This window comes from Corvus hawaiiensis, chromosome 26, assembly GCF_020740725.1.
Source record: "Corvus hawaiiensis isolate bCorHaw1 chromosome 26, bCorHaw1.pri.cur, whole genome shotgun sequence".
Classification (NCBI taxonomy): domain Eukaryota; kingdom Metazoa; phylum Chordata; class Aves; order Passeriformes; family Corvidae; genus Corvus; species Corvus hawaiiensis.
In genome coordinates this window covers 17952212-17965708 of record NC_063238.1, presented here as the reverse complement: position 1 = coordinate 17965708, position 13497 = coordinate 17952212, and the positions used below count along the sequence as shown (strand labels likewise).

Sequence of the window (13497 nt, the reverse complement as noted above, 5' to 3'; positions counted from 1 at the left end):
GTAGGGGAAGAGAAGGAAAGAAGGGGTAAAGGAGAGATTAAATTCTAAATAATATTAAAAGAGACCTTCAGCACACAAATGTGATATATGCATTTAGTTCTACAAAACTGAACATGCGAGATACTCAAATCAATGCAGAAATCACTATGGAGCTGTGTATATTTACACGTGCTGTGGGTAAATGCACACTTTGTTTTAAAAATGAACTGTCTGTTTACATAGTATACTCTATAGGTATGCTAAAGAATCCATGCGGATTCAGTACTTTGTTGTTAATGATTTCCCAGGTCTGTCATTTCCCTTAAGCCCTTTGGAAATTACACACTACTTACATAACATGTGATGGCTTAAAAGTCAAACAACTTCTGAACCACACATCCAAATATCATCAGTCACTAGGAACCTCATTTTACAACCAAGGCTTATATTCATTTCCGACAGCACCTTCCAAAACTAATTCTAAAAGACCACGGAAAAAAATATCTCTTTGAGGAAGAAGTAAATGCAAAGACTGCATAGAGTCACTCCTCCCTCAATTTTAAAACTATTTTTAGTAAACCCTTACTAGCATTTTCATAGATTGCAGCTCCAAGGATTAAACAGTAAGAGAGGATGCCTCAGGTAACCAAAAGTTAAATCAGAAACTATTTTCACTGAAAGAAAATTTGAGATAACTGATGGTGCAGTAAAAGTATTCAATCTGACTGACAAGCAGTACACGCATTTGTAGAGAGACATACATAATCCAGAGGTAAAATATGCTGGGGATGCTACATAATTCTCTCTAAATCAACTACTACCAGTACAACAGTTAAAGCTACATATCATAAATCCAAACACAGTCAGCTAAGAGTTCACATTCATCTGGTTAAAATGCTTAAGACCTTTTAGTGTTTGTGTTCTCAGATTAAAAGATTAGTTTTTTAAGATATGTCATCATATTTCCCTCCATATGATAGCATCCCAAGTTTAAATTTAAACTGGGCACTTCTATGCATTAAACTAGCATTTCCATTTTTTCTTCATTCTTAACATGCATCATAAGTGAAAAATAAACACGAAAACAGGGGAGGCTACCATAATCTATTGCCAGATACACCCAAGCTATTACTCGAAAGAGCAGGTTTGACAGCGTAGCTGGGCAGCAGTTCCCAGCAGAAACACGCTGCTGTACTACAATGCATTTTAAAGGACTTTAAATCTCTGGAGCAAGCACAAAGCTCCTAAATCTACAGGATTACTGATTTAGCAATCTGCATTTTGCAAAAGAGTACTACCTCAAAGAAGAGAAAAGAAGAAACTAGCCTACCACAGAATTGTTTAATTAGCACATTCATAATTTTTGTAAAGGGTGGTTGGTTTAACTTCTGCTATTTTAACAGGTTATCTTCCTAAACCAGATCAACTGTTGGCTGTAGTTCAACTGAGCTGGCAAGAAAACAAAAAATTGTGGGCAGCAATTTAATACTGGTGGTGTTTCGCAGAAAAAGTAAACTCATTAATTCTAAAGTTTCTGCATTTAGAGGACTTCCCATTCCATATTCATCAGCAAAGAGCCTTTCAAGTGCTGCATTTTACAATAGGTATCAATAACTAAATGCATGAAGGATACCAATCAGATTATTCTACCACTGAATTCTTAGATAATCCAGTAAGTGTCAAACTACTGATTTGCCCAAATAAGAAACATTGCACATAAATTATTTTTGGTGCAATGTACAGCAAACTCAGTCAACCATTCCCTGAAAGAATTTGTCAAGTTGTTAGGTCCTACCTCCCCTGGATCTAATAAAATATTAACTATTTTGTTAGAAATAGCTAAAATAATAATTACTTTTTGGGGGCTAACATTATTATAACACAGTTTCTTCTGATACAATTTTCTTATTTAAGAAGAAAATTTTCTGCTTAACTATGAAATTTACTGCTGAATTATTATAACACTGGTGAAGAAGCCCCACTTAATTTTGGATTCTGTTCCACTTCTCTGTAAGACTCAGAAAAATTTAGCTTTTTTTTTTTTTTTTTTGGCTCTCCTTTCCCCACCACACCCATCTAAACAGACACCTCAGGTTTGTGTATGTAACTTGTGAGAGAGGTTAAGATTGGTTTAGCTGGAATTCTATTGCCACTCTGGAATGGAATTTAAAGTGTGGATTCACCATCTTGTTGTACTAAAGAAAAACAATTTGTAAAGCAAATTAGATATATCCTATTAAAAATATTTAATACTAGAAGTTACTTAGAACAAACAATCTCTAATGTACTAAAAGGAAGATCACAATTGTTTCATTAATCAGTGTTTTTTATTGCTCTCTGGGCAGCTAAATTATGAGGGACAAATATCCAGCCTTTCTATTAGTGACTCCAGAGAAGGAAAACATGAAAAATTACATGGCTTTTCTGAAAGTTTAACTTTTTTTTTTTTGGTTACCAAATCTAAAACAGATCTTCTACCAAATTAGTTACCAGCTTGCTACAAAACATTGTATTTAATCACTTCTGCTTTTACTTAATTTTCAGCAACTCATACTCTACTGTTTGTTTCAAATGTATTATATCCCATTGTTACATTTAAATTGTTCTCAATAGCACAGACATCTCTAGAAGAGAAAAGTAAAGACATTAACTAAAAGCCAGTTGTAATTACATGCATAGTTAGTAGCTGGTTGCCAGTTTGATACACAGATTAGTAATAATAATTCTACTTTATTCAAAATATCTTTCATGACAACTTACATTTTCTATTGTGTACTTCCAAAGCTTGTTTCAAGTCTACAGTGGCTCTTCCTAATAACGCATCTGCTTTTAAAGTGTGATGGCTCCACACTCTAAATTCCAGCGTAGTCTGTGGAGTCACATTCCTGCATATAAAATACATTTTAAAAAAATATATATATAGATTTTAAAGAATTTGTTCTTGTTATTAGGAGTATTTGAACTTCATTCACCTTCTTGTATTTCTTGATACTATTTCTTGAAGTGAAATTCTGTATTGCAAGAGGAAATTTTTAACTAAGAGCTGTGAACACTATGATATTTACACTTAGGATCAAACTTAAAGTGAATTACTATGATAGCATAAGGAATTTGAGAACTATCAGAATAACCCACACTAAGCTCAAATCTCAGTTATATAAAACATATCTTTATTTATGAAAGGCATATTTCCCCTATTCCTCCAGAGTTCTACCTAAAAGCTTACATTACTAAATATGGAGAAAAAGGTGGGAAGTATGCTTGCCTGTCGCTAAAAAAGAAAAATACTAAATATTTTTTAAAAAGGAAAAAGCAATGAAGCATCTATTTGCAAGCAGGAAGAACCCACTTAAGAGGTGTCAGCTTGCCATGAAAGTGTCGATAAACATTTTTTTGTGAATCCACAAATATATATATAACCATAAGGCATACTCTCAGAAAACAGAGGGGAAAAATCCAATGATGAAGCTAAAGTAAAAATTGGAAGCAAGCAGAAAGGTAAAGGACCCACTTGCAGTAATATTATGACAAGCTTTGGCATTGACCTCTCCCTTGCTAAAGCTATGCTAGGTCCTGGAGAATAAGTTTTGTAGTACAGGGTCTAGTACTGCAAGGGTGCTCTTGACTGTGAAAAATGGGAGTAGAAGTACTTCATTGCAAAAAGTCAAAGACTACATATCCATCGGTATTGACCTAATATATATAGAAAGTTATGTCAGCAATGATGAAAATAATAATAAAAACAACCCCCCCCTCCCAACAACAGGACTAGAGCTCTACAGTCACTTGAACATGTTGGACAAGGTGGACCATTTTTGCTGAAACACAAGCAAATATATTTTTGTATTTTGAATAGGCTGCCTTTTAAGGGAGGTCTTAGTAGAAGAGCAACAAAGTAAAGGAAAAAATCCCCAATACCTACACACACAAAATATATTGCTGCCCCATGGAAGTGAGGGGAATTTGGTAAGCCAGAGAGTTCACCTAATGTCAAATACCATTCCAATAGCCAGAGGAAGAGGGGACCAGAATATCTTAAACATATTTATAAGGGTAAGACCCTAAGTTAGCAATACTCATTACAAAATGAGTCTGCCTTTACTATGCATTGCAAATTGTCCCATTTCTATCAGATCATCAAATCCTGCCAAATCAAACCCACCTCCTCAACAGAAACTCGAGTCTCTGTGAATATACCGATAGCTCTGTACTTGTTCTAGTTCTTGATCCTGGAAATCATCCTCAGGTCCAAGACTATGTTATTCTCTTCTGCAACATTGCAAAGGGCTAATAAGTTCACTAAACCTGAAATACCAAGAAATGAGGCACAGGAATACTCTACTTGCTTCAGACCAGGTCTGGAGTAAGTAAGTGCTCCCAAGCAGAGTTTCCCAAAGATGTACCACTCCCCACTCTCCAGCACTGTTAGTTACTGGAATCTAGCATGGTTCCTGCTACTACCAAACCCAGCTATTGCACACAGACACATCAGATGCCGTGAAATGTACTGGCCCAGGCTCAATGCCACTTGATAGGAGCTATGCTGTTTCCAGACCCAAGTCTAAACCAATACAATCTTGCTTGTGAATAAAGCATTCTAACCAAGTGTTCTTGCCAGTTCTTCATGAAGTCCTATTCAGGTATATCTACACCCCTAGCACAGTTAAGCCAAACTAAACTACAAGAAGATTAAAATGGTCAAATATCAGGGTAAGTTGCAGGGTCACTTTGCAGTTTTTGTGTGCACATCCCTTCACTGGGAAATTCAAAGGAAGAAGTGACCTTCCTCATAACTATTACTTATCCAGCTGAGACTTTTTAAAGTTGAGAATTACATGGTTACAATTAGTAACTTTCTAGGAAGGTGCGCTAAAAACAGTGCTAACAAATACCAAGACTATACCATGTACAGCCACGGTATGCAAGTAATACACTCAGCAGGAAAAAAATATTCTCAAAATATTGTAAGGATTCAGAAAAAAATCATTTGAGATAAATACCAACTTATGTCTGCATTTAGACATCAACAGCCAGAGCAAACTATGTAGGCAGCCAAGCTTACTAAATATTTGCCTGCCATGTCTGTCTAATAAATAGTATCAAACAACCAAAAAATCTACTTACACTGTCAGCTGCTCATCCCATTTGGGATTTGAAGAACTACTTGATTTTGCTGTTTTCTTAATTTCTCCATCTGCAGTTAATTCCGTGTAGAAAGTTGTTCCAAACCAATTCTTTTTCCGTTTCAGTTTGGCACTAGAAACTAATAAAATACATTGCTTTATCTATAACAGCACACTGTTGCTGAAAAACAGAAAACGTACTGCCTACACACTGTATGAAATAGATTGCATGGCAATGTTTTTCCTTCTCTACTTCTGCTGAACAGAAAGAAGTCAATGCAAAAATGGTAGCTTTTATTTTCAAAAGCTACTTTGTCAGATAGTTGAAACCAAGCATCACATACTCTTCCCCACATACTGGCAGGACTGGTTTTAGAGACAGCACAATTATTTTAGGGATAAGCACTGGAAATAACGCAGGTTATCTTCTCATTGTTCTTCCTATTCTTCCCTAATTGAAAAATGCCCTAAGTATGATACATCTTATGATGCATCTGAGAGATTATCAAGCCTTATTTTTTTAGTTATATATTGTTATGAAAGTCGATGCAGTTCACACCTATTTCAAAATGTCCCTGTATAGCAAAGCCTATATACAGAGCTTCATTTCTTTCCCTGTATTACTGTATGGTTGAATTGTGGTTTTACACATCCATTTGTCAAAATTAAGAAACCTGATCTTAGATCTCCCCTATTTAAACAGCTTTGCAGATGAACTCAAAGGTTTCAGGTAAATATTCAAAAATTAAGAAACACCACATGACCAAAGAAGCTATTTTTCACCTCCAAATCACTGGTGAGTTCCTCTGTGCTCCTGAACGTAAGTCTGTTCACCCTCTTCCATGCCCAGCTGAGGAAATCCAACAGCAGCCTAACTGCCAAGATTTTAAATTCTATTTCAGGCAGATGGTGTCTTGAAAAGACCACAGGAATGGACTCTCAGCTATACTTACCTGCTGGCTATGCCTTCTCTCTTGCTTCAGTGTGATCTTGCTCCCTCCACTTGCAAACTAAAACAAGGCTGAGTGTTTTCAGCCATTTGGAAATAATTCTTCCCTGTTCCTTTCCATAAAGTACCTTTATGGTACTTGCTAACTCAATGTTTAAGTTTGCTAAACTGAAAGGGAGAGATGTTTCTGGATTTCAGTATTCTGAGACATATACATCAGTTATTTAAAAGTTAGTGGGATGCAAGCATCCAAGATTCTAAAGGTAGTAGCCATGGACTTTTACTTAGATTCAAACAAAAGGTGCAAAATTAACTCCCTCATACTTGGAAAGCCTAGTCTTAGTAATGCTTCATGGGTCATAAAAGGGTACTACAGCCCAGAAAATGATGAAAGCTTGAATGCAGAAAACTAAAACTGTAATTCCACGAGTCACATTTTTTCATCTGAAATCATGATACATTTTTAAGCTTTGACAACCTCTACTTCTTCCACATTTTTCCTCCACAATTTGCTTTCCAAAGGAAAATACAAGATCTATTAAAACACAGGTATTAGTAATGATATTCAAGCTTCCTTTTAATCTCCCCTCTTGTATCTCATTATGTTTTAAGTTAGTAAATTTTGAGTGCCCAAACATAAAAGGAGACCATTGTCATCTTTTGGTTAGGACATCTTCTAAAAAAAACTATGAGTAAGTAATAATACCAGCAACCCTTCCAAAACAAGATCTCACCAAAAATATTTGAACAAATACTGATGGCAAAGCACGCCTGCAACATGCTGCATCTGTCCAAACTCAAACAAGTCACCACTCCGTATGAATTCCTTGTCTGCAAAATGAGTCTATGAGACTTGCTGCCTTTATAAAAGTGCTTTTTAAGTGTAGTTCTTGAAATATAAGTCTAGCTTCTACAGCAGCATAAACAAAACTGTGCATAAATATGAAGTGTAGGTCAAGCAATACTACAGTCCCACACTCCTCTGTGTCCCACTACTTTCCCTGTACTGGCACTGGCATTCCTGTGATTTTGCAATAAAAACTGGTTAGAGAAATAAACCTTCAGAAAACTAATCCTAAACTTTGTAAAGACCTCTTCCCATTTGAGCCCTGACCCAGATTTCTTGGAGTCAAAAGAAGTCCCAGTACCAGAATACAAGACTATTTACATAAGGAGCAGCTTAGCACAGGATACAAAATTACCACTTCTGTATACACAGATCTGAAGTTAAGGGTAATTTGTGCACGTCAGTTTACAATTGTATATTTACATTCAGTCTAAAGGTGGCTCCATCTCTGCTGTCAGCTGTTGCCAGATTTGATGATTCATCACATTATTGAGTAATGTGCTCCTTACATAAGATTTATCAGTTTTAAGGTTCATCTCTTATTTAATTTCATAACATATCCATTTGGGGCACTCTTCAAAATTATATTTTTTTCTCAGATAACCTGGCCATCTTTGGATCATCCAACAAGACGCATCTTTCTTTGGATGCAGCCTTTATTAAGACATGGTGTCTTACTCATGTTTTTTCCAAATTTTTTTCAGGATAGCCTTAATATATTCTTGGCCATGCATTCATTTTTACTTCAGTGTTCCCAGATTTCTCAAAATCCCTGGAAAGTTCAAGTGAGTTATCAATGGTAAAATAATACTTGTACACATAAGTATTTACGATAGATGTATTTATGCACTGTATTTTGTATACATACGTATGTATAAATACATATACTATGCGCTGGTAACATTTTCACTTTTAACTGCTGTAACACTGTCACAATTAGCTATCAAACTTGTTTACCTAGATGCATTTTGCTTATCTTCAGACTACAAGGAAGTCTCAGTTCTGCTCTGCCATCCCACAGAGAGACTAGCTAAGACTGACATCAATTGTCACATCTTTGACCAGTTCTTGTCCATCAGTAGCAAAATGCATAACCTACTTGGCCTGTTCAACATCTACTGAAAAAGCATCCCCAGCACAATCAGAAATTTCCAGGCCTGTTTGTAGCCTACTGTGTTTCCCTTCCATGGATACCAGGATGGCTGAATTCTGCCTCGAACTATGAGAACTAGCAGAGCAAAAGGAAAAAAAAGTAGTCACAAGAGACAACATAGTAAATTTCAACTCGATAGAAGGAAAAACTATCACAGTGACGTGGTTTATCACAAGGAAAGCTGGTAGTCTACAGCCTTTGAGATACTGAAAATTCAACTGGACAATACCATGAGCAACCTGATCCAACTTCAAAGGTAGCCTTGCCTTCATCAGAAGAGTGAACAGGGAACCACCAAAGGTCCCTTCCAACCGAAATTATTCTGTATGTCTGTTTAATCCAACCTGTGGCCCTAAGAATATTATACTCAACAAGTATTTACCTGATATGTAGTGGAAAACTTAATCTTTTGAAGGGCTAGCAAATTTTGTGATCCCCTCCAGTTCTCCACCTTCACTACAACATTGTACTAATTTTCTGCTTGGGGTTCACTACAACCACCAATCTTTTTCCTAGAATTTCACTAATATGTGTTCCCTCTTCAGAACACATGTCATAACCATTTGTTCCCTAGCAAATTTTCTTTCAATTGTCTGTACTGTTGCACAGAAGATCTTTTTTTTTTTTTATTTTGAAGATATATTAAACCCTGTCATGCAACTCACCGTATAATCTCTAATTAGCTTCAAATCATCTACATGCATTATAGTCACATTATTAACTGTAACATTCATACCAGTAATTAAAATATTAACTACACTAGTTAAGTTTTACACTCACTTCCAGGATTGCTTTTGTACAAAACACATGTTTTCCTGTAAAAATCACTATGGTACAAATCACCACTTGCCTGTTACTTGCATCTGTAATCTTCCATTACGGTTGTTACTTGTATCAGATCTTGGTGAGGCTGTGGCCATGTCAGAGGTTTAGGCTTCAGCCTAAAAAAAGCAAACAGGTAGCTTATTAAAAAGTACTTATCTCTGCATGTTAGCAACAGCTATTAAATAAAATGTTCAACTAATCAAGAAGTTACCATATATTATTTAGGTGAGGCAGAACATATTATTTCATAACAGCAGTTATAAAAAGCAATCACTTTGGAAATTTGTCCCATCTTACGCCTCTAAGGATGCCAAGACACTTCAGTTACATACATATTTATGTAGTTTAGAACAACTGTGTAAGGCAAGAATAGAAACTCAGCTGTGATGTATCAATAATTCTCTCTCTAGAAGACATACTCATGGTCTCATTTCAGATAAGCTGAGCACCAACAACTTCAAATGAACAAAACATGTGAAGTATTTACATGCTTGAAAATCATGCTGCCACCAGAACAATACACTCAAGCAGTACCAAAAGCGAATTCAGACAAACATTTGCATTCTATCCCTGAATTTGCCACCAGCTTTCTGCCCCACTGTTGTCCACCCACAAATCACTTCCCTCATCTATTGAGGCCATACGCACTTTACAAGGACCACCCCACCTTACCACTCAGCAACTAAAACTGTGTGCGTCAGATCCCAGCTAGGGCATCCCAGCACTTAGACTTGCAGACAGCATCACTCCTGTCCTCCTGAATTACTACACTGGAAACACATCTAGAAGTAAAATATTCTATCAGACAACTACTTTTCATGAGGAAAGAATATATACCTGAATATATATATTCCCTCACCTCGATGAACTTCCACATGTTTCTGTGAACACAACTGGTTTCAATAACAATATGGGAAAAGCTGTCACCAAACGTTTTTGATCATGCACCTCTACAAGTAAAAAAATTTTGAGTGCATATCCCCAATATGTGTGTATTTATTTATAAATTATATATATGTACCACCGTACTAATACATTCTGTATATATTACAACATATAAAACCAGAAATTAAAAAGGATAAGATGAAGATGGAATAAACAGTATTTTTAAAGAATTTTTAATGATAAAAAGCTCTTTTGCTCTTACTAATTTTTTTTTGGTTTTTGTGAGAGTCATGTGACTGAATATGCTGCAGCATTTTTTAATATGTTGGCTTAACACTTTGTAATACAGTGATTTGAAGGTCTAGTTTTAAATTCAGTTTATTGGCTGTCATAGATGGAAAACACCATTTACAAAGACATGTATATCCAAAATCAAAGTGCATCACTGGCTACACTTTCTAAATCATGACACTCATTTTGCCTCTCCATCCACTAGTTACACAAAGTTTTTTCTTGAAATTTGGCCAGTAAATTTCCATCTTCCCTGATATCAATCACTTGTTATTAAAAGGTAATGGATGGTGTTGCATCTTCATACTTTTAACAAATTTTCAGATTCTGAAACTCTTAATTGGGAGGACTTTTAAGCAGATGGGAAAATTCTGCTTCCAAGTCTAATTGTACAAATATGGGAGGTTTTACAGATGACACACATCTTTTCTGGTAACAAAAATCACACAACGAATCATTTCAAAACATCCATTTTCAAAATGGCCCCTCCCTAGCATCAGTTTATTAAAAAGCAGTAGGATTCTTGCTTGGTAAAGTACCATCTTCACCTTCAAGGGAAGGTGTCTTACGTGTCTTAACTTTTTTGAAAATAACTGATAGTCAGCATACTGCTGTTATCACCAAACAGGTCAGGAAATTCCTAACACTTGTCTTTTTGTGAGATAGAACATGTAATTAATGTTCAAGTTTTACAACTCTTCTAAGCACTTTGCTGTGATAACTAGCAAACCTCTGCACAGTACAAAAGATCTTCCTGGTCACACCCGGTGTCATTACAGATTATTTTAAATACTATTTAAAGGTTTTGTTTTCATACAATGAACCACAATGATGACATCCTGCAGCACTTTGTGCACTTACGGCTCCAACTTCCTTGTTGCTTGCCTATGGACCAGGCAGTGAATGAATTCTGCATGTGGTGCTCACCTTGTAACCTCAGCCCAGAACCTTTTTTACTTTGGTCAATCAGCCACTCCATCTGTGGTTACTTTTGTACAGTTTTTTCCATTTAAAAAAACTGCTGTTATTAAAGAAGATACTGCTTAGAATTTATGGTTAAGAATGTCTCTGGTCTGATACATCTTTCCCTAGTGAATTTCATTATGGACACAGATCTAGCAATTACTGTAAGTCGAGCCACACCACAAACACCTATACTTTCATCCAACTGTCTGTACAGCAAGCCACTGTGTAATTTTGTCTAATATTTGTCTCTTCAGAACTTTGGCAATGTTTTCCAGACATCTTCCAACAATATCTGCTGACAAAAGAATGTTTTAGTCTGTCACAAATTGGTTTTATTTCAGACATTTTTACTACTGCAGGAAGATGAAGTGCTTCCTCAACAGCATCTGTGTCTTCTGCTGAGAAATCTCAAAAGAGGCTTCTAATGATTTATCACTAAGTTCAGTGAAATCATGTAAAGTCTTGGATTAAGTATAGCATGACTTTAACATTGCAGAAGAAAACTGTAGATGTTTGCCTTCATGTTCAGGGTGCTTAGTTTTTAAATGCCTTGCTAACTGTGATGGCTTCATACTATCATTAGCTGATACCTCAAGAAACAATGTTCATCATTTCCAATAGTGGATGTATATCCGTATTTGAAATACCCTTCTTGATAAAGCAAATTGTTTTGGCTGACTTCTTGTCAGATCTAATTGCCAATGGTTTTATCTCATAATACATCCAACCAAGAGCTCATGCTAGGAGTAGAAGGAGCATCAGCTCCGCCATGTTCTTATTATCCACATTATTAATATTATCTTCAATCCATGGTCTCTTTGCAGGAATTTTTTTAAGCCACTTCCCCATTTTGTGAGGGTTTGTTTAGTAAAAACTAAATATTATAATCCACAAATCCTCCTAACTGGGCACAAGTAAACTGCATCCATTACAATACACTGGAAGTGAATGAACAAATGAAGGTGACCCCATCATACAGCGGATCCGTCTTCAGGACACCTCACGAACCAAATGTGACACAGGACCATCCCACAAACAGACCTACAGAGGATGCCAGTGTCAATATATATACTAAATAAAGCTTAATTCCTGTCTTATTTTTCAGGTAAAATGTAAGTCCTGGATTTTCTTCCTACATTTCACTGGATGGTCTTCTACACCTAAGTTTGGAAGCCACTGATATGGAAAATGTCATAAAAGCAACACATTCAAACAGCTCTGAGGCAAATAAATTCAAATTCTTCACAAGAAACCAAGATCTGCAATCTAGTTCTACGCACCCACTAAAAAACTAGTTTAGGCATACTTTTTTAATTGACAAATTATGATTGTTTCTTTCCTCTAACTGTTTAACCTGCATAGATCTAAAACACTAGGGGCATCTTGGTTTTTATTTGGTCAGTTGGATGGGTTTTGTACTTTTTTTAACTTTACATCAAGGATGCACAAAGCAAAATAAATACAAAAAATAAATAAATAAATAAATAGTGTCAGAGTCCTCAGGTAGACAGTTCAATGTGTAACCTCCTCAGACTTCAGGTGTTGATTTATCTGCAAGCAATACCACCTACCCAAACCTGAGTTTCTGGCTCTGCTAGCTACTAAGCTGCTAACTGCATTTGGCAAACATGTTTGCCAATCTTCTGATAACAGGGAAGCGAGAATTCACTACACTTAGCTTTGCATCTTTCCTCTTGAAGGAAAAAATGACCATGATGCCTGGGAGAAATTGCAGTGTGAGGGAGATCTCAACAGCTGATGGAGATGAAACAAAGTTAGCTTGGGGCTGGCTGAGGGGCTGTATGTAACTACATGACTGCAACTCACAACAACAGTCCCCCGATATTCTGTTCTGCCCCTGTTGAATTAATATCCTTCTGTAATAAGAATCTATTTTATATTTTTGGCAATATGGTACACTTAGGCCCATTCACACAGCAATGATTACAGTTCCACGTTTTCAGTATGTTGTAAATGAAATACTGACATTCATGTCAAATACTATTTAGGAAAACAAAGTAAAATATATGGAAGTTCAAAAAACAAAATTTAAACCATTACAAATAAACATAGGTCTTTATCAATGATACATAAAGTTTTGTGTCATAGTTTATATTGAAAAGGGCTTTACTGAACAGATCAAATTAGTTGAACTGACTGATTCTGTTTTCATCGTGTTCCAAAGATTCTAACGCTGCAGCCCACCCATTCTTGCTTAACTGATTAGAAATCAAGAACTGTATTACAAATTAAGGAGAAAGGAAACATTAAATTTATTTAAGGCTTCAGTCATCAGTTATTTTCATCACTAACTATCCAAACTCAGCCACTGACATTTTTAAATTAGCAGGTTATTGCCTAATCAGCTCAGATGTAGGTTGGCTCTTCTGGGAGACAGCCTGCTGACATGACGATGTTTGTCATTTTCATTCAAGATCCAAAAAGCTACTCTAATGTTAATATTTAAAAAAAACCCCAG

At 36.0% G+C, this 13497-nt stretch overlaps 1 protein-coding gene across 4 annotated transcripts in view; it reads right to left on the bottom strand.

Annotated features, from left to right (window-relative positions):
- The window catches only part of WWP1 (WW domain containing E3 ubiquitin protein ligase 1), a 59368-nt gene that overhangs the window by 28470 nt on the left and 17401 nt on the right, over window positions 1-13497 (bottom strand). For all 4 annotated transcript variants that reach the window (XM_048286152.1, XM_048286148.1, XM_048286150.1 and 1 more), the window contains exons 2-4: window positions 8902-8992; window positions 5104-5242; window positions 2740-2864 (exon numbers count right to left, since the gene is read on the bottom strand). In XM_048286152.1, coding sequence (XP_048142109.1) covers window positions 2740-2864; window positions 5104-5242; window positions 8902-8971 — 334 coding nt within the window. In that variant the 5' untranslated portion in view covers window positions 8972-8992. The remainder of the gene's footprint in view (window positions 1-2739; window positions 2865-5103; window positions 5243-8901; window positions 8993-13497) is intronic.